Genomic DNA, 25994 nt, shown 5'->3' on the forward strand with positions numbered 1-25994 from the left:
AGGATCCAAGAGGTTGTGGGTTGGATCCCTGGCCTCACTCAGTGGGTTAAGGATCTGGTGTTGCTGTGATCTGTGGTTAGGTCACAGACACAGCTCGGATCCCGCAGTGTTGCTGTGGCTGCGGTGTAGGCTGGCGGCTGTAACTCTGATTCTAGCCTGAGAACTTCTGTATGCCACGGGCGCGGCCCTAAAAAGAAAAGAAAAAAAAGGCATTCTCAGCAAAACTTATATTTCTGTGTGATTAAAATGGAACTTTTAAAAGCGGGGACATATCCTCTTTCTGGATATGGTGGCCCATGGCTGCACCAGCCACTGAAAATGACTAGAAGAACCAAGTAGAAACAAAGAGCATCTGAAAGAAGCGTTGGCAATGGTGCGGAGTGTGCACTCAGCACTGGTTCCAGGCCCCCAAGGCATCGTCCGTTTTCTCATTCCAGCACTGTTGCCGTATTTTTCCGTTTTAATCACTATTAAACCTGTCACCGTGCCCTATTATTCACTACCCTCTCCCTTTGCTGCAAATAAAACCTATCCTAAGTAGATTCTTCCAGTTAAGATCCACAGACCCTGTTGAGCTCAGTTTCAAAATGCATGAGACAAAAAGTATATTGACAAGTTTAAAACCATGCTCTCCAGCGGGAATAACAAGGGGGAATCCACTTGTTGGTTACTTTAGTCTTGTAAAATTTGTCAAGCACTTCATTGAGACTCTGGGAAGCCAACAAAGCTACTTCTATGTTTTCATATTTTTCTTTTGTGTGTGTTTCGATTAAGCAGGTAATCCTAAGCAGGTTAGAGATTTGCTGTAATAGCATGTCTGTTAGGTATACATGTTGTTTTTATGCCCTACCTTTGCAGTCTTGTATTAGAAGTCTTTGAACTGCCATTTCTAACGCTGCTCAAAAGACACACTCCTGTTCTGAAAGGCATTTGGTTTAACTTAGCCCCATTTCAGCACTCCTTTGAAAACCTTGACAGATGACTCTGGAAATTCCGCCAAGAGCGTTGTATCAAAAACTTCCTTGAATTTTTCCAAAAATTCATAATCGGTGCTGAATCTGAACTTGTTTGCCCAGAGCAGCACGGTGCCCGGCTGACAGAGGTAGGCCATGGTGGTGAGCAGCTTGTCCAGGAAGTAGTGGTGGTAGACCACGTCGGAAGCCAGCACGTAGTCGTAAGAAAGCGAGGCCTTGGGGAAGTTGTCTTCCAGGCCCTCTCCCCACACCAGCTCTTTGACCTCAGGCAGATGGGCTGCACGGTGTAGTGTGTTCTTTAAAAGATTGAATTGAAGGTTCCCTAGGACGTCGGGCAAGTCTGTTGCTGTGACTTGAGCTCCTAAGAAAGAGAAGGTGTGCTCATGACCCGGAAGCATCTGGGCAGCCACAGGGCACCTGCGCGCTCGGCATGGCGTGGACCTGGGCTTCCCACCTTGCCCCTGTGGACACAGGGGCTGGTACCACCCTGGCGGGCGGTGGACCCTGCCCTGTGCCCTGAAAGATGTTCAGTAGCATCCTTGGTTTCCACCCGCCGCATGCAGGTGGCACCCCCCCCCCAACCCCCAGGTCGGCAACCAAAAATGCCCCAGTACATTGTAAATGAACTGTAATTTTTTTAAAAAATGTTATTCTCCCAGACATTTCCAAATGCCCTTCATTTGGGACAAAAACAAAAAACCTTTGGTTGGGGAGCCCTGAAATAAAATAAGGTTCTTTTAGGTAAACAGCAGTTTGGGGAGCTTCTGGAGTAATTCAGCATCCCAAGCTCTTAGCATTTGCTTACTGTCCTAATTCATAACGGTTCTCCTTCTGAAGATTTTGGGTTTCTCTCACATGAGGCGTCAGCACCCAGTTTTCTTTCCACGAGGGATGATCTTTTTCGTATGACTCTCCCCCCAACTGCGTGCATTAAACTAATCTGCAGGCATTTTAAAGCTCGTGATAAGGGTTGACGAGGCAGATCACCATCTTTCCAGACTGGTTTCGACGGAAAACGATCTGGACTAGTTTTGGCAGAAGTAGCCCACTCTTGCCCAGTGCCCAGGGCTCACGACTGGCATTCGAGGTCTAAATCTGTCTTCATCTTGGATTAACTCATTTTCCTTCAAAATGTTTGTTTTAATATGTGTAACGAAAAGCAAGAGACAGCATATAGCATAGTTGTTCACAATGAGTTTCTAGAACCACACCGTTAGAATTTGGACAAGCCAGTTAACCTCTCTAAGGCACGGTCATCTTATGTCTGGGATAACAGTAGCCATTCTAGCTCTGGACACGGGGAGGGGGATTCTAGAGTGGGATCACAGCCAGGCTCCTAACCCACCACCCTGTTATATGGTCAGTAGGCATCATTGTCAGCACAGGAAGCCTCTTTTGAAACGAAGCTGGGAATAAACAGACAAACCTAGAATACTGGCCACGATGGAAACCAGGCCTGGTCCCGCACCAATTTCAAGTATCTTGGCATCTTGGAAATTCAGTTCCTCGGCATGTTCCTCCAAATACTGGCACAAAGCCATAGCCTGAAAAACATTCACAGTCGTCACCCGGATGCTGTTGAAACATTAAAAACCAGTGACCCGGTTCCCCACCACAAGTTAAATCCCGAAAGACACAGTCACAGTTTCTGTTTGTTGAGAGGGTTGTTAGAATCAAGATACACGTGCAGTGCCACAGTTAGACCTGGGGAATGTGAGCATTGCATCAACGGAGCTAGAGACGGGCTTGTTAAAGCCCCTGTAAAATCAGGAGACTCGATCGGGTCCAGGAACAGGAAGATCAGCTGGGCTCTTACAGAGCCTCTGATCACGGCTACTCCCTGGACCTGAAGGTCTGGGTGGCCTGGGAGTGTGTCAGAAACGCAGGCGCAGTACCCCCACCCTCTCACCCTGACCTCCTGAATCAGAATCTGCCTTTAGCAAGATCCCAGAGGGAGTCCCATCCAAGCACAGGCTGAGAACCTCTGTGTGGAAAGCACGACGGTGCTGGGCTCCCCCCGAGGTTCACTGGCCCCACCTGGCAGAAACGGTGCCCACGGCCACAGCAGGGCGGCGCTCTGGCTGTAAATTCAGTGTTGGCCCCACGCCAGTGCCATCTGCTCAGGACTGAGCATGAGATGAGGCCCTGCTTCCTGAACATTCCCGCAGGGCTGTCCACACCGGAAAAGGGAAAAGACTCTCCAAGGGCTGGAGGGACTGGCCCAAAGGCGCAGCTGCCAAAGCTAAACTCACAAGATTTATTATTTCTTAGTAATAATGAATTTTTCATCCTACTTCCCAGTATACTCAAGTTTACTATAAAAATGCTTCGAGAAACACCATGGAGACCATTGCTTCTCGGAGAGAGGTGGCACTTGCAGAATCTAAGTTCACCAGCGACACGTCTGGGGCGCAGAAACGGACCGTCCGCCTGCAAAGCACAGGACGTCACAGCCCTGGACCACGCGGATACCCGAGATTGTCCAGGGACCCCGGCACCATCATGAAAGGGCTCCCTCACCGCTGGCCACACCACCGCTCCATAACTCTCTATGGATTCTCGAATGACAATCTTCTTGCCTGCGAACCGATAGTACTCCTGGGTGTAGCTGGCGTAATTCGCCGGAACAAATTTCTGGAGGCTCTGAAGTGCTTGCCGTATCTCGTGAGAATCTGTGGGACAGAAAATAAAATAGGTTTCCTGACGCGTGGCTCCAGTGCGGACACACCCTTGGGATGGTGAGTTACACGGGAAGAGGTTGAGGAGTCTGCCCCCAGCAAGGGTGATGGCATGAGTGACAGTGGCAGACGAGCACGCATGGAATGATGCGGGGTGCCAGGGATGTAAATCCCAATTGGACGTTCTGATCAGGGGGCGCAGCGCTCAAGGATGCCCTGGGCCCTGCCCTCTGTTCAGGAGAAGACAGAGCCGTGTGGACCCTTTCCCCACCCCACCCCCGTGTCTTGAGGGGAGGAGGCAGCTAGGCCAGCGGCAGGACGGCAGGGGCGAGCCGTCTGCCTCAGGAAGACCTCTGCGGCCATGGACCCGACTATTTTTAGGTCTTGAAGTAACATTCCCACATGTTGGCTGGGACGAGCTCCTTAAATCCTTCCTACAACTGGCCCTCAAAAGGTGCAGGTCACCCAAAGATGAGCCAGAGCCACAGTCCTGGGGGAGGTTGTCAGATGAGCTCCAGCTATTAAATTACTCTTCCTTTAAATACTCCTTTGCACGCATGACCCACTCGAGCAGCTCTCAGCTATCATATAAAATGAGAGGAAAAGGGCACCTGATTGCGGCTGATGTCACCGGAGCCCAGAATGACACAGGTTTTGCAGGGGCTTTCTGCGTGACAAGACGAGTGAGTAAAAGGCCAGAGGAGGATGCTAAGTGCACGGAGCAGGGACGGGCCAGGCGCAGAAGCTGGGGTGGGGGGAGGCTGGCACCCACAGCGAGAAGCCATTGGCAGCGAGGGGTCTGTGGGGGAACCTGCCTGAGACCTGCCTTGGCTGCCCGAGCTGCGCCCGGGACATGCATAACCAAGGATGGAACACGGGCTTCGGGAAAGGGCGGGAAAGTGCCGTCAGGGGCCAGCAGAAGGGCTCGAGTCAGAAATGCACGCTCAAGGTGGAGGCGAAGGGTGCGTGCAAGGCCTTTGACGAAGCCTCATCAGGGTCTACCCATCGGAGTTCAGGCATCACTCACTTCCACGCACCCCGGACAGGTCTGGGCCAAGCCTCTGCAAACGCTTTGTTCGTGTTAAGGGGAGGACGGAAACGTGAAGGAAGCTCTTAGAAGGTTTCCAACAGCTTGACCGTGTGTGTTGAATTGGATTGCGAGAAACCAAAGCTTATATTTCGTAGATCTGTGTACGTACTTTCATTGTGTTCTTCTAGAAATTCACCCGTGTTGTGTCCTACAAAAGTGTCAAAAGGGTCTCTGACCCAGAATTGACTAGTCTGTAAATGAGCAGGAGGCTGTGGGTTCTGATCTAGCGTTTTCCAGCCCTGGAAGGAGACTTCTCTGACCTGGCCGCAAAGGCGAGCTTCCCGGGACCTGGATGTCACCAAGCTAGCGAGGACCTGCTGGTGACTGTTGGGAAGTCTGTCCTGGGATGTCCCTTCCCATTGGGTGCCCCGGAGAGGCTGTGGGGAGGGAAGGAGACCTCTGGTCCCCACCCACCTTCTCAAGGAAGCTATGGACATTTAACAGCGTGAGCCCAGCAGAGAGGCTTCTCCCATCGGCCCAGAGGCTGACTTCAGAGACAATAAGAAGGCAGAGGAACAGACCAGGTTGTGCTGGCGTGGCCGCTTCCACCACGGTGATTTCAAAGGCCCAAGGCTGTCCTTAGGGAAGAAGGGCAGCCACTCAGCATCACGGGCGTCTCTGCCACCGATGTGACGCCCATCAAAGCCTCAAGAGCACAGGCGTCATAAAATGTAGGAAAATAAGTGAGTGACGACACGTGAGTATTTGCTACCTGTTTTTTCATATCCCTTTGCCTTTTGCTTAATCATCTCATTGTACGTTCTTATAACTTAAATTGTAACAATGGCCTGTTTAACAATGAGCTTGCAAAATTCCTGAAATTCAGAAACATCAGGTATGAGCGGCTACCCTTCTTCCCTCTAAGCCTGTCATTCCTGGAGCACATGCCCCATCAGGGATCCAGGTCAGCTCCTGCACGCTTCCCATCTGCTCGATGTCACCCAGACTGTCCCTTCACCCCTTCCTCGCACAAATCACTAGCTGGAGGCTAATTTTTCTATCCAGATGGTAGGAAAAGTTGATGCACTGATTTTAAGTGGCTCATCCTTTTACACGATGACAAATAATAAGCTGATGGTTATACTTTCTGAATCAACATTGGAAGGAAACGTGGACTTTTAAATATTCTCCCGTAAGACCCTTTTCCATGCTATAAAGATAAAGGAATTTATGTTCATTGCACTTGATTTTTTTTTGTTTTGTTTTTTGGGGCCATACCCACAGCATATGGATGTTCCCAGGCTAGGGGTCCAATCAGAGCTACGGCTGCTGGCCTATGCCACAGCCACAGCAATGCAGGATCCAAGCTGCATCTTCGATCTATACCACAGCTCACAGCAATGTCAGATCCTTAAGCCACTGAGCAAGGCCAGGGATCAAACCTGCGTCCTCATGGATCCTAGTTGGATTCATTTCCCCTGTGCTACGACGGGAACTCCCTGCACTTGATTTTTATTTACTGTTTCTATGCTAGTTTTAGGGAACCTGAGGGTTTTAGGGAGCTCAGATTTCCGAGATAGGCAGAGTTCCATTTTTATGTAAATAGTTTAGTAAAAATAAATAACATTCTGGGTTAGCAGAGCTGGAACGTGACTTTCCACATTCAGGGATCGTAAATGTTTTGACTGTTGTATCTTGGCTCTTATGACATCATTTGCTATGTTATTTATTTACTACTGATTCCCTGTCCAGAAATACAACCCTAAATGGTTACAGCGTCCTAATGGGAAGATACACTTGACTTTACAAGGACCCAGTGTCTGACGCAGCTGCCAGGAATACTTTTGGCAAAAAGCGGGAAGGAATCTAGATTTCATTTCTTTTTAAACGTTCTGGTTATAAAAACCTAACTGCCTTAGATTTGGACCCCGGATAAAACAAAGTCGTGTCTTCCATAGGTCAAGAATGAAAACGCATTACCTTCAGTGCTGGCACAAAGGCATTTTTCTCCTAAGCTTCATGATAGGAGAAAAAAAAATCTAGAGGTAAAAGGAAATGGCCATTCTTGTCCCTGAGGTTCCCTGGCAAACGCCATCAGCATCAGGAAAAGAAGCAAGACGGTGCGGAGGTGAGGAAGGAGGTTACCTTCCAGGGGTCTGTCTGTGCGCAGAGCCTCCTTGTCCCCCTCTGCCCTGCTGTCCCGGAAGCTCGGTCCCTCCTCCAGGTGCTGGGGCTGCTGCCCGGGGTGCAGACACGCGTCCATAACGGGGCCGCCACGGAGGAGAGAGCTGGCCAGGCGCTCAGCCGGTTCTGAATCCCAGAGCCTCTGCAAGGTGCAGCTTATCGCCTTAGCATCTGCTGAGCCGGAAAGAACACCTGCTTTTCAGCTTAGTTCCCTGGGCGAGGAAAGCAGCCCCCCTCCCCCCCGCAACCCGGAGCTGCCATCCTGGTTTCTTGCAGCCAAGTGGGAGACCATGAAACATTACCCCCGTCTGCATGGAGAACTGCAAAAGCGGAGCCTCTGAAGCCGAGGACAGGCACTGCCTTGCCTTGCTGTGGTCTGAAATCCGCTCCCAAGGGCTCTTGGAACTCAATCTTGAGAAAGACGGTCGGATCCAGCTACACATACCTTTGAGGGTACCTTGTGGACTGAGGGCTAATGACATCACGGATTTGGCCCAAATGCAGGGCTGCTCCCTTTTCCTCTAAGGTTTTAGTGCAAGATAGTAGAAAGCGCTGGGGGCTGAGAGCCAGGAGGCTGGTCGTCTCCCCACTCTGACTCTTGGCAACTCAGTTCTCTCTACGCCATTTCCTTGTCAGCAAAAAGGAGTGGATAATACCCGCCTGCCTCCTAGGGCTGCGGCGAGAGACAGACAATTAGTGATCCGTCCAGCACAGGAAAAGTCTACCGATGGGGGAAAAAAAAAGGACCAAGCTATCGGGATCATTGATCAGCAAGCATCAAGGCAGTAACATGTGGCATTGCTGCAGGACTTAGCGTGTTGTTGCCGAGCACCGTTCTCGTGCTTTTCGTGTATTGATTCATCTAATCCTCACAACAAACCCTGTGAAGTAGATGCTATTATTATGCCTCTTCTCAGATGAGAGAAATTCAGGCACAGAGAGATTTAAAAGCAGCCCAGGAGACGCAGCCGGCCACTGGCAGAGCCAGGAGTCAGATCCAGGAGGTCCAGCTGCAGAATCGACATTCTTGACCATGAAGCAGGACACAGCTTGAGTTTGCTGCTTCAGCTGTGGGTTTCCTGGCTGAGTTTGCCCCAGAATTACTAAGACTGCTAAGTTGTCACAACGACATTTTCTAGTCTTTTTTGTTGTTGTTGTTTAAACAAAATGCAAATAGTTTTCCTTATTTGTTTTTACACATCAGAGTTGTCTCATGTTGTTTCAGCCACATGGGGAGAGCAACCTGCCACACCAGCCACAGCAGGACTAACGACTCCACGCCTGGAGGGTTGCATGCCCCCCACATGAACACACAACAGAATTTCGAACAAAGGAGGTTGCCCTGAAAGTCAGGTAGCATTTTCACTGGCTCTAAAATCAAATATTTATCCCAATGCGCCAACTCAAGAAGTTTGTTCTTCTGCAGATACTTAGTTGCTCCTTTTCAACTTGGCCCCAACTCCAGGAAGTTCGTTGTTCCCTAAACAACAGCTGATGGGTTGTGAGCACACCTCGGGCATCTTCGGGGCAGACCTCTCAGCCCGGTGGTGAGGGGTCCCCCCGTTTGAATCTTGGCTCTGCCATGTGCAGTCTTTGTCGAACACATAGATAAGGTGATTCCTCCCTCACCATTGTAGGAATTAAGAGAATTAAGCTATGCAGAGCCTCTCATAACACAGTATCAATACAAAATTAATCACCATACAGTAGCAATTGTTATTTTCGTCTCCAAAGCCAGTCAGTCGTCAGGTAATACAACACTCGGGACACCCCCCCCAACACCCTGGGACTCTGAATTCCGTGTGAGACATTTCTTCATTTTGCACACAAGGAAAGGAGAACTGTTTTCAGCTCAATGACACGTAGTACTTTTCCTTGTGAAATGAAATGGCTCCCTCCCCCCCTCGTTAGAGCCGACGTGAGAAACTCGTTTTTCCCCCAGAGCTACTTAGGCAGCAACTACAGTCACCTGTCTAGTGTCGACTGTTAGCACAGCGCAGCGCATGATCTGTATCAGAGGTTAGTATTGGGCAAAGAACTGGGGAGTTCTGAGAGTGACGCCTTCTTAGTAATCTCAAAGTAATTCCAAATTGTTAGTTTAAACCCTATCTTTACCTTAGGCGGCAGAAGAGATTGGCGGTCTCTGTGCACCCTTTAACCCTCAGTGTTTTATATAGATCTGCACCTGAAAGGCTTAGCATTTTATGACCAAAGGCCAGCCAGTGGAAGTTCAAGTTATTTAGAGTAGCATTACCCACCAGGAGCCAGACACACGCTACTTTGCTAGAAGTTCCTCTCTCTCTATCTCCTTCCCAATTCTCAATTTTCTCTCTTACACACACGCACGCACACACACACACACCATTCTTGTGACATGAAATGAAATCGCTCTCAGTAGATCCAGAAGATCGCTCCAGCAGAACAGAGGTTGTCCTCTTTGACAGCCAGTGGCTGTGATGTGGTTGAAATGTAAACTTCTTCTACTCTAAAGGGAAGTGGGGGTGGACACCTGGGGTTTTGTACAGACTGACACACTGTGTTCATTAGTGCAACTCCTGTGGCCGAAGGCAAGGGCATGCCAGCCGTGGACTCTGCCCTGGACCCTGATTCTAGCAGCCAGAAATAACGTAAGACTCTCCGGAGAAGAGGACCAGAGAAGGGCTATCTATCCACAGAGGCGATGTGAGCCAAGGGCTTAAAGTCACACATGGGGTCTTTAGTTGGGCAGCAGTGAACAGGAAACCAGAAAATGCCACCCAGGAAAAAAAAGCCAGCCTTCGTAATGGACTCAATTGAAATGAGGGGCAGTTAAAAATGAAGGAAAATTGGATGCTCATTTGGGAAGTCTTGAAACCGATAAAACAGAGTATAGGCATGTAAATTAAAGCCTTAGGCAAACGAGATTTAAATAATCCTTTACACTGATGAGGGACCATGCTTACCCAGTGAGCTGAGGGAGTGATTTAGCCTGAGCAGATATAAGAGGCTTTTTTTAAAAACCCAACTTTGGGGCTCTCTTCTCTGCTGTCTTTTTTTTTTTTTTTAGTTCTTTCTTTTAACTCTGTATCTTTTTTTAAGTTAGAGTATAGTTGATTTGCAATGTTGTGCCCATTTCTGCTGTGCAGCAAAGTGACCCAGTCATTCATATACATACATTTCCTTTCTTACACTATCTTCCAGCATGGTCTATCCAAGAGACTGGATAGAGTTCCCTGTGCTGGACAGCAGGACCTCATTGCTCATCCATTCTAAAGGTAATAGTTTGCATCTACTCGCCCCAAACTCCAGGCCATCCCTCTCCCTCCCCCTTGGCAACCACAAGTCTGTTCTCCACGTCTGTGAGTCTGTTTCTGTTTTGTAGATAAGTTCATTTGTGCCATATTTTAGATTCCACATGTAAGTGATATCATAAGGTATCTGTCTTTCTCTTTCTGACTGACTTCTTTTCGTTTTTTAAACTCTAGTTGCAGCCAAGCCTGCAAATGGCATTGTTTTGTTCCTTTTTATGGCTCAGTAGTATTCCGTCTTGTAATGTACCACACTTCTTAGTCCAGTCATCTGTGGATGGGCACCTAGGTTGTTTCCGTGTCTTGGCTATTGTGAGGAGAGTTGGTATTTAACTCCAGATCTTCACCTGGGCCTGCTGGGGCCCCGGGACCATCTTCTTTCCCACTCCTTGAAACGAAGAGAGGTGGCCGGGAGTCTTTTCCAAATCTGTCATTCGAATGCTTTCTTATTCCCCCAGCGGGCCAGTCCTGTGACTGTGGCCTGCACTTCTGACTCCTTTCTGCTGGACGTCGTCATCCTCATGAGAAACAGCGGACAGATGGTCGGCAGGACACTTTCACCCAGAACTCTAGCAACAGATTGCAGTTCATATGGATACATGTGTGTGTGTTTACACACACGTACATTCATTCTGTATGCTTTAAAATGGAGAAAAGGACAAAGAAGAAAAATGTTGTTTTGTTTTGTCTTTTTGCCTTTTCTAGGGCCGCTCCCGCAGCATATGGAGGTTCCCAGGCTAGGGGTCGAATCGGAGCTGTAGCCGCCGGCCCACACCACAGCCACAGCAACGCAGGATCCGAGCCGCGTCTGCGACCTACGCTGCAGGTCACAGCAACGCCAGATCCTTAACCCACCGAGCAAGGCCAGGGATCGAACTCGCAACTTTGTGGTTCCTATTTGGATTCGTTAACCACTGCGCCACAACAGGAACTCCGGAGAAAAATGTCTCGATTCTCCTTGCATCCACTCTCTGAGGAAGGAAGCCTGACCAACATTTCTGGGTGTCAACTTCTAGGCTTTTTTTGGATAAAGCTTATAAAAGCTATTTGACTGAAAATTAAAGTGGATAGAAATGTGTATCTCTTTGACCTACTGTGGAATGTTCTATTGTTTTAAGGGTTTCTTTTTCAGACTTTCTTCAAAAACCATCCTTTCGGTTGCTGCTTTAGGAAATAAATCAGAACTCTACTGCCTGGACCTGGCGTAAATGAATCCGAGGTTCCTAAATACCGTACTAGAGACAGGCTACCTCGGAATTCCTTAGAAACTTTAAAGCAGGCAGACTCCAGGCCCCTGAAAATTCTTGTTCAACGGTCTAAGAAAGAGCCTAGAAGTTAGAACACCCCCGACTGACAACTGTTAGCTGTGTGTCTGCAGCGCGTGGCGTTAGTGGGTGTCCATCTGGAGGGCGGGGGACACGGGAGTGGCTGTCACATTGTTGGAATGCCATCCCACGGGGAGGGGTTAGCGCTCGGCGGGCTCTGCGGGCCCGGCTGATGAGTAAGCTCCCAGGAGGCGGATTTGGGCACAATAGGAAAGAACTTTGTAACAGGCAGAGCAGCGGAACAGTTGGTCGCAGGGATGATGGAACGTGGGCCAGATTTGGAGTCAGAAGATGGCAAGATTGGATCAGAGGCCTCTGCGGGGTCAAGGAGAAGGCCACGGACGTGCCTCGGCTCGGCCTTTCTCCATCCGTGGACTCTGAGATACCCCTGCGCTTTCCCCCAGCTGGACTTAGCGCCCTCGGCTAGTGGTCCTCAGCAAAGGGGGATCCTCCCCTCCTCCCAGGGGGGTTTGGCCATGTTTGCTTGTCGTGATTGGGGAGGGTGCTATTTGCATCCAGTGCCTAGAAGCAGGTGCTGCCCATCATTCTACGTTCACCGGGACGACCCCCCAGCAAAGAACCACCCAGCTCCAAGTGGTAGCAGGGCAGGTTGAGAACCCGTCTAGGCGACTCACGGGGGTTGTCATGCAGGGTAAATTCCAGTTGCCACCCTGCCCTTCCCATCTACCAGCAGGGTGATCCCCGCCTCCTCTGCCTCCACGGTCTCGCCCCTCAGATGGGTGGACTTGAATTTACAGAGCATCAGATACGCGCCAGACTCTGAGCCACATCCTCGCGTTCTGTCCGCCTTCTCCCAGGAGCCGCCCCAGAGACAAGGAGCTCGTATTTCACTTCGGCAGGTGGGAAAGGGAGAATGATCCAGGGAGAGGGCGGCCGCCAGCAAAGGGTGTTCTGGGAAGCCAGGATCTACCGCAGGGGGCGATACAGACGGAAGCCCCTGGGGGAGGCTGAGGGATGAGGCGAGACACACACCTCTGTACTCTTTGCCTGCAGGTTCAGGGGGCTTCCGGGTGTCTACACCAACACCTCAGCTCGGATGCAGAGCCAAGCCGCTGGAGCACTCAGGTGTGTCTGAGGGATGTGAGCGACCTGGTACCGTTTCTTTACACAAGGCTGAGAAGTGAGACATCTGGCAGAGCGCCTGGTGCCAAGAAGGTCATCCATCAGTAAGTGCCCTGTATCAAATCATAGGCCATTCAGGTAGCGGCTTGGTTCTTTGGAAGGGCTCTGGGTCTTTCCCTGAATCAAATGGAAATGGTGAGCTTCCGGGCTTGAGAAATAAAGGACCCAAGGCGGCTCTGGCCTCCAAGCAGGAGAGCATGGCCTGGTCTTTGAACAGTGCTGTGGGAGGCCTCCGCTGCGGTCGCCTTCGCCTCGTGTAACTGCAGATTCAAGATCTGGGGGACATGTTTCTGACTGGTCTAACTTGGTCACAAGCTCTGCCTCGTAGACAGGGCTGGTGGGTGTGAGGGAAGCATGGGACCAAAGCATGCGGAGTAGGGCTGGCAGGTCCAGCTGAGATGCTGGGCCCCTAACAAGCAAGAGCGGGGTGGCCCTCCTCCCCTTCCTGTCCCCCCCGCCCCAGCGGGGCGTACACACCTTCTTATTTTCATAACAACAGTTTCGAAATGGCAGCCCATCTGCTCCACAAGGGAAGGTGACCTCGGCCTCACCGGCCATGGCCTCTGGAGAGAACAGAGGCTTCCTTCTCCAAGTGGAGACCCCAACCTGATGGCCTTTCCTCACTAGTTCCAGGGCTTCCCCCTCAGTGGGCAGGCGTTCCCCGGAGACCACGACGGTGACTCGATTAGCCGCTTCATCACTTCCTACCACGTGTTGGAGCCCGTGGAAGAGCCGACTCCCCAGAGGGCAAATACGTGTGGAGGCAGAATTCTAAAGTACAGCGTCCCCTTCAAAGACCAGATAAGGGACTTGTGCATTAACCATCTTCTTCTGTAAACAGCAGCTCTGTGTCCTAAGGACACCCCGTCGTCGATATCCCTAGAGAAGATAATCTCATCATTGCCTATGCCAGTCCCTGCCCGCGAATCTTGTCACCTTCATTAAGGCCATTAATAATAATCTCATCACCTTCCTTAATAAAAATCATGTGGGCTAAAGCCTAGGCCCTTTGTTCTGCAGAGCAGAGGGCCTCCTGGTCCCCCACGTTCGGGATGTAAGAGTCTTGTGTGTTCTGTTACACCAGGCCGTCCCTCTTCCAGGAGGCCTCGCTGCCCTGCAGCGCTGGACGTGGCAGCCACGGGCCACTCGTCTCGTCCCCGCCTATGAAGGAGCCTATCACTGCCTTTCACATGACCTTCCCCCAAACTTCTACAAAGGAAAGGTTGCTGATCAGACAAATGCATGTCCACCATCCTTCCTTAGAAACGAGACTGATGGGAGCTCACTTCCAGGGGGTGGGGTCTCCGTGGGGAGCTGGCCATTCTCTCGTCCTGGTACCCCGAACATTCACAAAGTGTGTGGGTTTCTTTTTTAATATTCTTTTCCATTATGATCTTTTATAGGATATGGAGGGTAGTTCCCTGTGCTATACAGGAGGACCTTGTTCTGTATGAAGAAAGTGTGTGATTTGCCGTGTGTTCTGCAGAACATTTGGTCACAATTTGGCCATGGTGACATGCAATTCCGGAATTTCTGGTCCCTCAACTATCTGGTAACACAGTGGCTCAAAGTGCATGCTCCGCTCTGTCAAATGACGGAGGGCTGCTGCCAGTGCCTCTCATTGGCCAGGCTTCTGGGGGTGCCAAGGAAAGGGGTCCACTGATGCTGCCGTGGAGACGTGAAGATTTAGATCCCCTCGCCCTGGGGAGGAGCAGACACGGGAGGCTGAGCAGCAGGATCTAAAAATGGGACTCTTCTTGGGAGTTCCCCAGAGGCCTACTGGTTAAGGAGTCAGCCTTGTCACTGCTGTGGCTCGGGTTCAATCCCTGACCCAGGAACTTCCACACCTGTGGGCTCGGCCAAAATAATAATACTAAAAAATAAAAATGGAACTTTTCTTGTCTTGGTTTCAAAGGAGGGTGGTGGCCTCCTTGTCATGTTCCAAAGAGTCCACCATCATAAATTTTAAAGTAAGGGCACAGAAGACATTCAGGCCATGCTTAAATGCGGTCAAGCGTGTGGATATAGAAGAACTCAGGTGCTTCATTCTGAATGCCTTTTCTTTCATTTCTTTTCTTTCTTTCTTTCTTTTTTTTTTTTTTTGTTGTTGTTGTAGTTGTTTTGCCTTTTATAGGGCTGCCCCCGAGGCATATGGAGGTTCCTAGGGTAGGGGTTAAATTGGGGCTGTAGCCACAGGCCTACGCCAGAGCCACAGCCACGCCAGATCCAAGCCACATCTGCGACCTACACCACAGCTCACAGCAATGCCGGATCCTTAACCCACTGAGCAAGGCCAGGGATTGAACCCGAAACCCCATGGTTCGTAGTCGGATTTGTTAACCACTGTGCCACATGGGAACTCCCTGAATGCCTTTTCTATAAGGACAAACTTTAGCGGTGAGGACGGAAGGACAACTACAAGTGAAATAACCCAGTACGTGTGGAAAGAGCAAGGCAAGTTAGCGTCCTTTCATTTTAAAAATAGCACATGCCTGGTCCTAAGCATTTGAGTCCACACTTAACCACATGGAAAAGCCTGGCTCCGCATAAATTATCTGCCTTGTAAAGTGGCTCTGACAGGAAGCCATGAGTAGCCTTGATGGGCTTACGTGCATTTGGGAGAAGTGATGTACTTGGTTGTTTGTTTCTATTTTTAATTTTTCTCTCCAGCCAGTTCTTAAAATGGAATTCCCCTCAAAAAATTTCATTGCTATTTGAGAAGAATCTTTGACTGCAACGGTGTGCGGTCTTTGACTGCACGTCAGAATTGGAAATGGCCAGTGTTTGTGCCGTCAAAAATCACTAAATGTGCTTCAGAGCTTTCAGCCTGGGGTGTCAGTTACAGGGAGAAGCATCTGCTCAGGAAGTGGGTTTAGGTAGGAAATTCTGACAACGAAGGGTCTCTGAAATAAGGGTTCGTTTGCTAATCCCATTCCTCTTCATTTAAACGCTGGTAAAGGATAGCTTTCTGCGGCTCCTCTGAATCCTGGGGGAGATGGAACCAAAGGACTCTAGCAGTGCGGGGGGCGGGGGGGAAAAAAAATCCCTTCACAGTAATTCGGCTTTGAGACTGAGGATGAGAGATGCTGGATCAGTTCCAAGTTCATCGTCAGACCCCGGGAGCAGAAATGACTACAGCAGCCCTCCCAACTCCCCGCCAGAAGCAGATGCCTCCAAGGCCATCACTTCTTTCCATAGCGCCATCAGCTGCTTGGGAATGGCACTTTTTAGAGGGGCTTAGCGGTACCCAGTCATGCTCTGATTTTAGCAACAGCAGTTGACCCGTGTTCAGAAAGATAATAATTTTTTCCCAACAGATTTCTATTAGGAAAGAATGTTTACCTGGTGGGACTATTCTGGGATGTGCCATAAGGGAGAATTCCTTTCATTCTTTCCCCTCATTCCAGGCCAGACTTGGTTTGAGAAGCACATGTTCGCTTCCAGGGCTGGGCTGTCGGGATGGAGGAGATAACGCGGAATGGTTTCATTACTGATCCAAGTGAAAAGGGGGAGAGGGCCAGGGTGGAGCGAGAGGGACAAGCCGTCGCCTGGATCCCTAGCCCTCCTGTTTTCCAACTGGGTGATCTCAGGGAAGTCACCTCCCGGGCTCCGTTTCCTGCATCGGTTAGAGGTGACCACACCTCTCACACACTTGCTCTGTGCGTCCTTTTAAGGGTAAAGTGAGACCAAGCGTAGGAAACAGCTTTGAAAATGGCAAGGCTTGTGTAAGCATCATCATTCCTCCTTTCAGGAGGCATTCAGATCCGACGATGCAGGTGCATCAATCAAGTTACCAAAGAAAGTATGTGTCCCCCTCCGGCCTCACAGCTGCAACAGTGGGGCAGGTGGCATTGCTTTCCACTCCCAACATGTAAAGTACCAAGTCGAGTCTTTCCAAAGATGCTTTAGAAATGCATATCCAAACTTGAAAGAAAGGGACATCCCTAGATGCTGTAAATGACACTGAAAATCAGAGGCACAGCAGGAAGTGACCCAGTTCCTGCCACCACAAGCCTGGGTGTATTAGACTTGGGTGCAGGCCCGGGATTCACAGATTTTGGGGTTTTGAGGCATTTGGAGGACAGTAGATGTGTCATGGGCAGACAGGGTGTGGGGGCTGGGACTAGGATAAAGCCAGGTTTGGGGCAAGGCCTGATGTTACACAACCTGGGGGGAGAGTCTTTTTTAAGGAAAAAAGTTATTCATTACAAATACAAAATTCGGCACAAAAGTAATATTTATTTATTTAAAATGAAAATCACCCAAATTAACAACATTTTAAAAGATGAAAAATAGAGTACTTTAAAAATAATGTAATAATCATGATTCACTAGAATAAATACAATGATTATAACTGTAATATATTCTATTGTATAATTTTAACTATATAATAATTATATATATGTGGAATCTAAAAAATATAACACACTGGTGAATAAGGCAAAAAAAGAAGCAGGATCACATACATATACCAGTGGCGAGGGGCAGCACAGGGCTAGGGGAAGAAAGGGTTATCGTGGGATTATATAAAATCATGTGGGTGAAACTCTTGAAAATTGTAAAGCACCATAGAATTTAAAGACTTTAATTCAACAAAACATTTTTAAAAGATTAAAAACAGAGTATTTTAAAAATAATATATTCATCATGATTTTATATATAATTAATATCATTATTATAACTAGGTACTAGGTTGTATTATATAATTATAACTATATAATTATTATATAATGCTATATTAAGTACTTTATCAACTAACTTCCTGCAACACTTTAAAAATATTTCCTAAGTTTTTGGCTGCCTACTTTTTTTTTTTCTTTTTGGTCTTTTTTTTTTTTTTCTTTTATGGCATGCAGAAGTTCCCGGGCCAGGGATCACACTCTCGCCACAGCAGCAACCTGAGCCACAGCAGTGACGACACCAGATCTTTACCCTAATGAGCCACTGGGGACTGTCGGCTGCCTACTTTTTGATTACTTTATATAATCTTTATATAATCTGGGGAAATGTTGCCAAATCACAAGATAATTCTTGGTGCTTCCAGAGGCAGAAGGAGCACTTGAAATGGACCTACTCTCCCTTTGGCAGAATGAAAGTCGACAAGCTCTGGACTTAAAGATGACATTTGCTGCCTCTTAGCTCTTAGATTCCAAATGGTATTGTCATCGTAGTGAAAACTTGATCTTTTTTTCATTGGTATCATGAATACGATCCACTAGCCAAAGAAGAAATAAAAGTGTGAGTGTGTGAGTGTGTGTGTGTGTGTGTGCGCACATGCACTATCAAGGGACTATTAATGCTACCTGACATGGGCACACGTGCTTTTCACTTTTTCCAAACCTATTCATAAACGCTATTTGATGCCGCCAGCAGTTTTGTGGGACCCACAGAAACAGCATCAATACCAGGGGCAGGGGAGGAGGCAAGTTTCAGTTAATCGTCTCCACAAGGGCAGCAGGAAACTTAGAGGACAACAGTCTTTATCAGAGCGAAAAGGAAAATAGTGGGTCAAATAAAAACAAACTTCATCATGAGAGAAATAATCGATAAGCTGGACTTCATCCAAACTTAAGACTTCTTCTCGGAGTTCCCGTCATGGCTCAGTGGTTAACGAATCCGACTAGGAACCACGAGGTTGCAGATTCGATCCCTGGCCTCGCTCAGTGGGTTATGGATCCAGCGTTGCCGTGAACTGTGGTGTAAGTCGCAGACGCAGCTTGGATCCCGTGTTGCTGTGGCTGTGGCGTAGGCTGGTGGCTACAGCTCCGATTCGACCCCTAGCCTGGGAACCTCCATATGCCGCCAGAGCAGTCCTAGAAAAGACAAAAAAAAAAAAAGACTTCTTCTCTGCAAAGGATGAATATATATCAAGAGAACAAGACAGGCAGATTGAGGGAAAATATTGGCAAAAGATATATCTGACAAAGACTGTTACCCAAAATATACAAAGAACTCTTAAAATTCAACAATAAGGGAAAAAAAAAAACACCTAATTTTAAACATGGGCCTGACACTTTCACAGACACCTCAGCGAAGAAGATACACAGGTGGCTGATAATCATATGGACAGAGGTTCCACATCCGATGTCGTCAGGGAAATGCTAATCAGAGCCACAGAGAGGTACCACGGTCCACCTGTTAGAATGACCAAATGCCAGGACACAGACGCCACCAAATGCTGGTGAAGATGTGGGGCCACGGGAACGCTCGTTCCCGGCCAGTGGGAACGCGGAATGGTTCAGACTCCTTGCAAGACAGTTTGGTGGTTTCCTGCAAAACAGATTCTTACCATGCCATCCGACAGCCTTGCTCCTTGGTTTACCCAAAGCAGCTGAAAATTTACATCCACACAAAAGCTTTTATATGGACGTTTGATAGGAAGCTTTCCTCACAAACTCATGGTTGCCACAACGTGGAGACAACCAAGAGGGACTTTGAGGTAGATGAATGGATAGACAAATTGCGATTCATCCAGATAATGGAATATTATTCAGTGCTCAAAAGAAAGGAGTTAAAAAAGACATGGAGAATCTTAATGGCTTATTACCAAGTGAAAGAAGCCAATCTGAGAGTTATATGACGTCTGGAAAAGGAAATTATAGGGACAGTAAGAAGATCAGAGGTTGTTAGGGGTTAGGGGAGAGGTAGAGATAAGAAGGAAAATTAAGCACCTAGGGGTTTTAGAGCAGTGAAACGCTGTTGTATGATACTATAATGCTGGGTACATGTCATATATGTCAAACGTGATAGAATGTGCAACATTAAGAATGAACTTGAGGGACGGGGGTACAGGGGAGCTCTGTACTTGCTGTGAACCTAAAAATCCCCCCAAAAAGGTAAAACGATTCATTACAAAAGTAAATGACGGCCAAAAGCCCCAAGAGCTAACATTTCAGTTGAGGTTTTCATGGCAATCGGCAGGGTGGGTTCCATTTTCATTTTCTGCGAGAAAAAAATGTCACAAGTCAATGCTTTACTAATCCCTCCTCTCGGTGTTAATAGAAAACCCTGAGTAGAAATCAGAATTCAATCATCAAGTCAGTGCAAGTTGAAACCCCGAACCGCAGGGCCGCTTAAGTGCTTTACACGTGTGTCAAAAGACCAGCTGATTTAGTTACAGTCCTGGTCTTGTGCCCAGCACGGCAGTAACGGTGGCATTATCAGTGGAACCGGTTTGGGAATCATGTTTTCATTCCAGATGTATGAATCACTCTACGTATTGGAAGAACAACCCAGTGACTTCTCCTGGAGGGAAGGATTGCAGGATGCCTCAACACATAGACAATAAGGTCGGAAATACCCAATTACACATACATGGAAAACAGCGATCCTATCTTGCAGCATCGCTTTGAAAAGCCCAGGATAGACAGCACAGGCAAATGTTCTTTCACAGACAAGATGAATGTGACAAAATGCACATTTCTTGAAAGACGTATGTGCTACCTGTCCCAGGATGTGTTGCTTCTAGTCTGAAATGCATGCTGTGTTATTCCAATCATTTGAAACCGTTGGCATTGCAGATAATCAGAAAACTGATGTAACCCAAATAGAGCCCCCCCCTTTCTCTCTCTCTCTCCCCCCCTCGCTCCCTCCCTCCATCCTTCCCTCCCGACCCTCTGTCTCTCTCTCTCAGCTCTTCCGGCACAGAGCTGTAGAAACATAAAACATTTATCAATGCTTCAACTCTATCAAACATACTACCCCTTTTATTTAGAACATATCTCATTTTTATACTTTTATAGATGTTTCTTATCTAGCGTACACATTTATCCATGCTCTTAGTTTAATTAATTTAAATTCGGTCACACCCACAGTATAAGGAAGTTCCCGGGCCAAGGATCGAATCTAAGCCAGAGCTATGACTTATGTCACAGCTGCAGCAATGCCAGGTCCTTAACGTGCTGCACTACAGCGGGAATTCTTGGTTTAATTAATTTATAGGTGAAAATTTGAGCTCGACTTTTTTTTTTTTCAAACAATTGTTTTTCTCTCAGACATATTCTCTCCTGGACAATTCGGATGATTTCTTCCAGCACAACTCGGGCCTCACTCTCCCAGGGGACCTTTCCCAAACTTCTTCTGTGTATAAACCTTTCTCAGTGATGGTCCAATTTAACCATCCAAGATTTTGGCTGTCGCCCGCTGGATGTGAGGAACTTGAGGCTTGGGACCCGGGATGGTTATTAGCGTGGAAAAGAGGCTCTTCAATGTTTAATGAATAAATAAAGTTATGAACAAATGATGGGAACAACTTCTTATTTCGTCCACAGAACTCAGACCACACATGTTTCCAAAGTTGATGTCGATCCGTGTTGTTAGATGTAGAGAAATTGATCCACTAGCTCAAGGCTTCTCAAGCTCCAGGAATAGATCAATCACTTTTTCTCACCAAGACTTTTCTTTGCTAAAGTTAAAATAGCTAGAAAGTTACAAAATGGATATAATAAACACCCAAAGTTCCACCGCATTTTAACCTAACCTTTTATCGTGTGTGCTTCTGGGGTTTTTTCAAGATATCAATACAAGCAAAGATCCCTTTCAACAGGTACACCGCGCCAATCGTGGACTTCCTGCCTTTCAGCTCCACAGTCAGCCTTTCTTGTTTGCTCTGTGAAAAGAGAAGTGGGTCCTTTAAACATCCTGGAACTATTTTTCTTGTGCCAGCTGAAGCAATGCTACTCTTTGTCTGTAGAGGGCACAGGAGGACAGGTGTGCCCCCTCAGCCCTGCCCCTTCCCCAGCTGAGGCTCCTTTAGAGCAGGTGGCTTCCCCAGTTCCCAGCTTTCCCAGTGCTCTTAGCCTGCAGAGCTTGGCAGCCAGCAGCACCCGTGGCAATGCGAGGGGACCACTGGCGAAACTGCCCACCTTGGCCAAGACAACCATAGCCACTTGTGTGACTTGTCTCACAGCAGGAGCCCCTGACAAGGGACAGGATGCTGCCCTGAAGGCTCACCGGGAGGATTTGGGAAGGGCCAGTAGGAGGGAGGAGACCACCAACCTCCCAGGATCCTTGGCGCTGGAATCCACATTGGCTGAGAGGTGTACCCACCACCAGGAAGGACCCTGGGCCAGACCAAGGACGGGCCGAGCAAGACGACTGGTCGGAGACAGCCAGGAAACGAGCCCCAGTCCCAGAAAGCCTGAGACTGCGAGCCCCGTGGCGGAGCAGTTCTCCTGGGTTCCCTCGGCCTGCTGCTCTCCTCCTGGGCGCCCCGTCCCAGGAAAGTCTTTTGCTTTGTCAGCATGTGCGTCTCCTCGGACGATTCATTTCCAGCTGTTAGACAAGAGCCCACGCTCAGGGCCGGGAAGGGGTCCCCCTTCCTGCAAGAGGGGGAACGCACCCCCGCCTCCGGCACCTTTGGTCAGCGTGGTAGCTCAGTCCTTCCCCATGAACGCCTTTCCCGGGCAGCTTCTGGGGAACGTTTGCAACAAACAGGACCAGCACGACCCCACGGCAGCCTCTCTCCTCCAGCAAGCCACGGCCCTGGCCTCTCAGCAAGATGCGGACTGCAGCCCTGCTGGCGGGGGTGAGTGGGAAAGAGGAGTTCCCTCTCAGCCCTAAGTGTAGTGGCTTCTCCCTGTTCCTGCTGCTTCTCCACTCTTCAGTGTTCTTCTTGGTCGCCTGGGCCTTGTTACGCCAGTCTCCTGTTCAGTTATGCATTCTTTAGGTTCAGCTTCCCTGGTAAGGTGCGGCTTCTTTCTCTTGATTGGACCCAAGCAGAAAGATGCCCGCATATTTCCCTTTCCGCAAGTATGTTCAATTTCTATTTCTCTAATAGGGTGGAAAGTTAGTGCATATTGCTGGTGTCACTGCTGTTATATCTGGATGTGTGGCAGGACTTGGTGTGTTAGATGCTTGTACTTGCTGTCCCATCAGTGCCAGAGGGACTGTTTCTGATCGTGTGGAGAAGTACGGGTACCCTTGGGGACTCCCCTCCTGCCTGCTCTGAGCTCTGAGTCACTGTGGCTACTGATTCTAGTCCTCGGAGTCTCGAGACAAAAGAGGCAGGCTCTACTCAGATGCCTTCCGAGAGGTCGAGAGGCTTCACACTTGTCACCCCTTCATGTGACCGCCAGGTACCCCTACCCCCACTTTTGAAAAGCAGCTGCTGCTGACTGGCTCTTTTGCTCAAGTTGAAACTGCACACCTGAGGCCACGTGACTCTCCAGCCTGCTCTCCCCATTCGAGGTGGGTGACCTCACTGCAAGGTGGGGAGAACCCAACAGGGCTTTTGCTTGTAAAGGATTCAGCCCACCTGGCCCCAGCAGCATCACAGCTTTTCCAGGAGAAGTGGCTGCCAGCTCTCTGAGGGAAATTTAATTCCCACCTCATCAGTGAAGCAAAGCTGCAGGCTCGAGGGGGCCCTCAACTCACAAAGGGGCACAATTGGGGGGTTACAAGAAACGTGTATTCATTCCATTAATTTGACCAATTAAATATGTGGGAGAGGGAAAAATAGAGAGGCCCCAGCTGATTGGATATCACTGGAAGTGCCAGGGCTCCAATTTCTTACTCTGAAAGTTGGCAATTAGAAGGAAAGAAAGATGCACTTTAATTATGCCTTTTGGGCTAATTAAATAGCCTTAACTGAAGAGTGATGGTTTTTATTTCCAGAGGCACTTCAGCTAATACGTACATACTTTGCCGCCCCCAATGAAATAATTGAGTCAGGCGGCAGTCATCAGGGGATACTATCACTTGACCAATGATTGGTGGGGAGCTATAACGAAGGGATCCGGCTGTCACCACCCACACCCTTAGATCAATCTTAGCATCACCAAAAATAGAAAACAGACGTTAGGTGTAATGCAATCTGAAGAACAGGGCACCAACTGTATTCTAGCCTAAACAAAGTTAAACTTTAATCGAGCCTCTAGGACAGGCTCGAAGACCCACAGGGCATTCAAACGAAGTTAAGTCAAACCAGAGATACAAAGAAACAAATCAGAACCTGGGACATTCTTTGGGGACAACGGGTCTGGCTGATTGAACAAGCCAATGGCAGGGAACGGGGGAGCGGGAAAGTCTTCAAAAAGCACAACCGCCAAACGCAACGCATGGGCTCTGACTCATCTGCATTTGAATAAACAATGTGTACAAAAAGTTTGAGACGATCAGGAGAACTTGATCCCTGTCCGATTGTAAAATGGTTCTGCAGAATTACTGCTCATTTTCTTAGATGTGATAATGACGTTGTGGTTAAAGAAGGAAATGCTTTTTCTATCTGAGGGACTGAAGTATGCTGAAAGGAAATGAGCCGTTGTCTAGGAGTCTCCTGAAAATACTTTCATAAAGAGAAAGAAAACAGAAATGAATAGATGAGATGAATGCGGAAAAATCTCGGTAACTGTTGAATCTGGGGAAATTGTATGCAGGGATTCGTTGTCCTGTTCTCTGAAATTTGAGGCATATTTTATAATGACTTAAAGTCTTTTAGATGATTAGATTAAACAATATAACAAAGTAGAAGTTATAAGCCATTAAAATGAGAGCAAAGGAACTAAATATCAAAAACATAGGGATGTATCAAAAATATTCACCCCAAAACTTGTAGCCTGAAATGTATTTATAGTTTTTTAAGAGTGACAAAACAAGAATTTAAACTTAAAAAAATTAGCAGTTCCCACTGTGGCTCAGCGGTAAGGAACCCGACTAGCATCTATGAGGATGAAGGTTTGATCCCTGGCCTTGCTCAGTGGGTTAAGGACCCAGCGTTGCCGTGAGCTGTGGTATATAGGTTGCAGATCCGGCTTGGACCTGGCATTGCTATGGCTGTGGTGTAGGCCAGCACCTGTAGCACAAATTCAACACCTAGCCTGGGAACTTCTAAATGCTGCAGGTACAGTGCTAAAAAATAAATTAATTAATTAAAAGATAAAAAAAAACTTTTAAGGACTTCCCTTCATGGTTCAGTGGTTAATGAATCTGACTAGGAACCATGAGGTTGTGGGTTCGATCCCTGGCCTCGCTCAGTGGGTTAAGGATCTGGCATTGCCATAAGCTGTGGTGTAGGTGGCAGACCTGGCTCAGATCTCATGTGGCTGTGGCTGTGGCGTAGGCCAGCAGCTGTAGCTCCAATTCGACCCCTAGCCTGGGAACCTCCATATGCCATGGGTGCAGCCATAAAAAGCAAATAAATAAATAATAGAAAATATTTAGAGAAAAAATAAAATAAAAAACCTTTAAATTTATCCATATGTATAACAATAAAATCTGATCCATACCTGTCACCATATACAAAAGTTAAATCAAAATTCATCATAGATCTGAATGTAAAACCTATACCTATGAAAACTTTTAGAATATGAGAAAATATTTTTCTTATATACAATACCTAAAGCACAATCGATTAAAAAGAATATTGATCCTTTTGATTTCATCAAAATTAAAAAATTCCAAGTTCTTGTTGTGGCACAGGGGAAACGAACCCGACTAGGAACCATGAGGTTGTGGGTTCAATCCCTGGCCTTGCTCAGTGGGTTGAGGATCCAGCGTTGCTGTGGCTGTGGCAAAAAAATGTTTTGCAAAAGAAACACTGTCAATTATCCAAATGGATAATTGGAAGGAAAATATCCAATTATCTCACGTAAGCTGGTAGGTCAGGAAAGGCTGGGACCCACAGGAAGCAAAAGATTTTTTTCTGCCAAGAGGGAAATAAGGGGAAATAAAAAGAAGAAAGCGTGGAGTTCCCGGGTGGCTCAGCAGGTTAAGGTCCACTGTTGTCACTGCTGTGGCTTGGGTCACTGCCCTGGCCTAGGAACTTCCAGATGCCTTGGGTGTGGCCAAAAAAAAAAAAAAGTAACAAAGCATTAAAGGAAGGTCGCAAAATTAATACTGCCTTCAGTTTCCCGCAAGAGATGCTCTGCCTACACGTCTCAGGGAGCCTGGCTTTCTTGCATCTGGAGCCCACCTTCCAGGTAAGGAGTGTGCTCGAACCAGGAGGTGCCCACCCATCTTCTGGACTGAGCTGTGGGTTTCTAGGGTCCAGAACACCCCATTGCAACAGTTCTGAGCCAACTGGTAGGGTCTGAATGTGTTTGTTTTCCCAATTTGTTCTCCAGGGAATGAACAAACATGGCAGGACCCAGCAGTGGGCAAGGGACTGCTCTGTGTGGGTGTGGGTGTGGGTGTGGGTGTGGGTGTGGGTGGGTGCCGCTGTGTCCACACCCAGAAGCATGCAGTTCTCCTTCTCGGCGGGAGCACAGCCAAGTTGGAAAGGAAAGGGGGGCGCTGTGGGCCAGAATCCTGACCAAGAGCGGCCCTCTGCACTGTCCCTTCTCCAAGCAGATCTCCAAGAGCTCCGAGGAGTCTAAATTTGAGCCCGGGCTCCCAGTGCATCATGAAGATTTATTTGTCGCCCTGAAAGATAGAAC

The 25994-nt window shown here is 48.1% G+C and overlaps 1 protein-coding gene and 1 long non-coding RNA gene across 4 annotated transcripts; one reads left to right on the forward strand and one right to left on the reverse strand.

Moving 5' to 3' along the window:
- Window positions 1–212: 212 nt before the first annotated feature.
- Window positions 213–9027, reverse strand: METTL21C (methyltransferase 21C, AARS1 lysine). 3 transcript variants are annotated; one of them, XM_047756352.1, is made up of 5 exons: window positions 8982–9027; window positions 6828–7037; window positions 3495–3646; window positions 2401–2518; window positions 213–1335 (listed from the first exon to the last, which is right to left on the reverse strand). In XM_047756352.1, exons 2-5 carry the CDS (start codon window positions 6943–6945, stop codon window positions 941–943), a joined length of 783 nt encoding a protein of 260 aa, XP_047612308.1. In that variant the 5' UTR covers window positions 6946–7037; window positions 8982–9027; the 3' UTR covers window positions 213–940. The 3 variants fall into 3 exon arrangements, with proteins under 3 accessions (XP_047612308.1, XP_047612309.1, XP_047612310.1); XM_047756353.1 differs by having other exon boundaries at window positions 6828–7040; window positions 8982–9019; XM_047756354.1 differs by lacking the exon at window positions 8982–9027 and adding an exon at window positions 7169–7272.
- A 2022-nt stretch (window positions 9028–11049) lies between these two features.
- LOC125113356 (uncharacterized) lies at window positions 11050–13679 on the forward strand. The gene is made up of 3 exons (XR_007131423.1): window positions 11050–12338; window positions 12493–12665; window positions 13121–13679. It is a non-coding gene; the product is annotated as an uncharacterized LOC125113356 (long non-coding RNA).
- The last annotated feature ends 12315 nt before the right edge of the window (window positions 13680–25994 follow it).

This window comes from Phacochoerus africanus, chromosome 13 (genome assembly GCF_016906955.1).
Source record: "Phacochoerus africanus isolate WHEZ1 chromosome 13, ROS_Pafr_v1, whole genome shotgun sequence".
NCBI classification, from domain to species: domain Eukaryota; kingdom Metazoa; phylum Chordata; class Mammalia; order Artiodactyla; family Suidae; genus Phacochoerus; species Phacochoerus africanus.

Coding starts and splice junctions, on each gene's coding strand:
- METTL21C (XM_047756352.1), bottom strand. CDS start 6,945: ATGGACGCGTGTCTGCACCCCGGGCAGCAGCCCCAGCACCTGGAGGAG. Junction 3,647..6,827: donor CACAGACAGACCCCTGGAAG/GTAACCTCCTTC, acceptor TCTGTCCCACAG/ATTCTCACGAGATACGGCAA. Junction 2,519..3,494: donor GAGCGGTGGTGTGGCCAGCG/GTGAGGGAGCCC, acceptor AATGTTTTTCAG/GCTATGGCTTTGTGCCAGTA.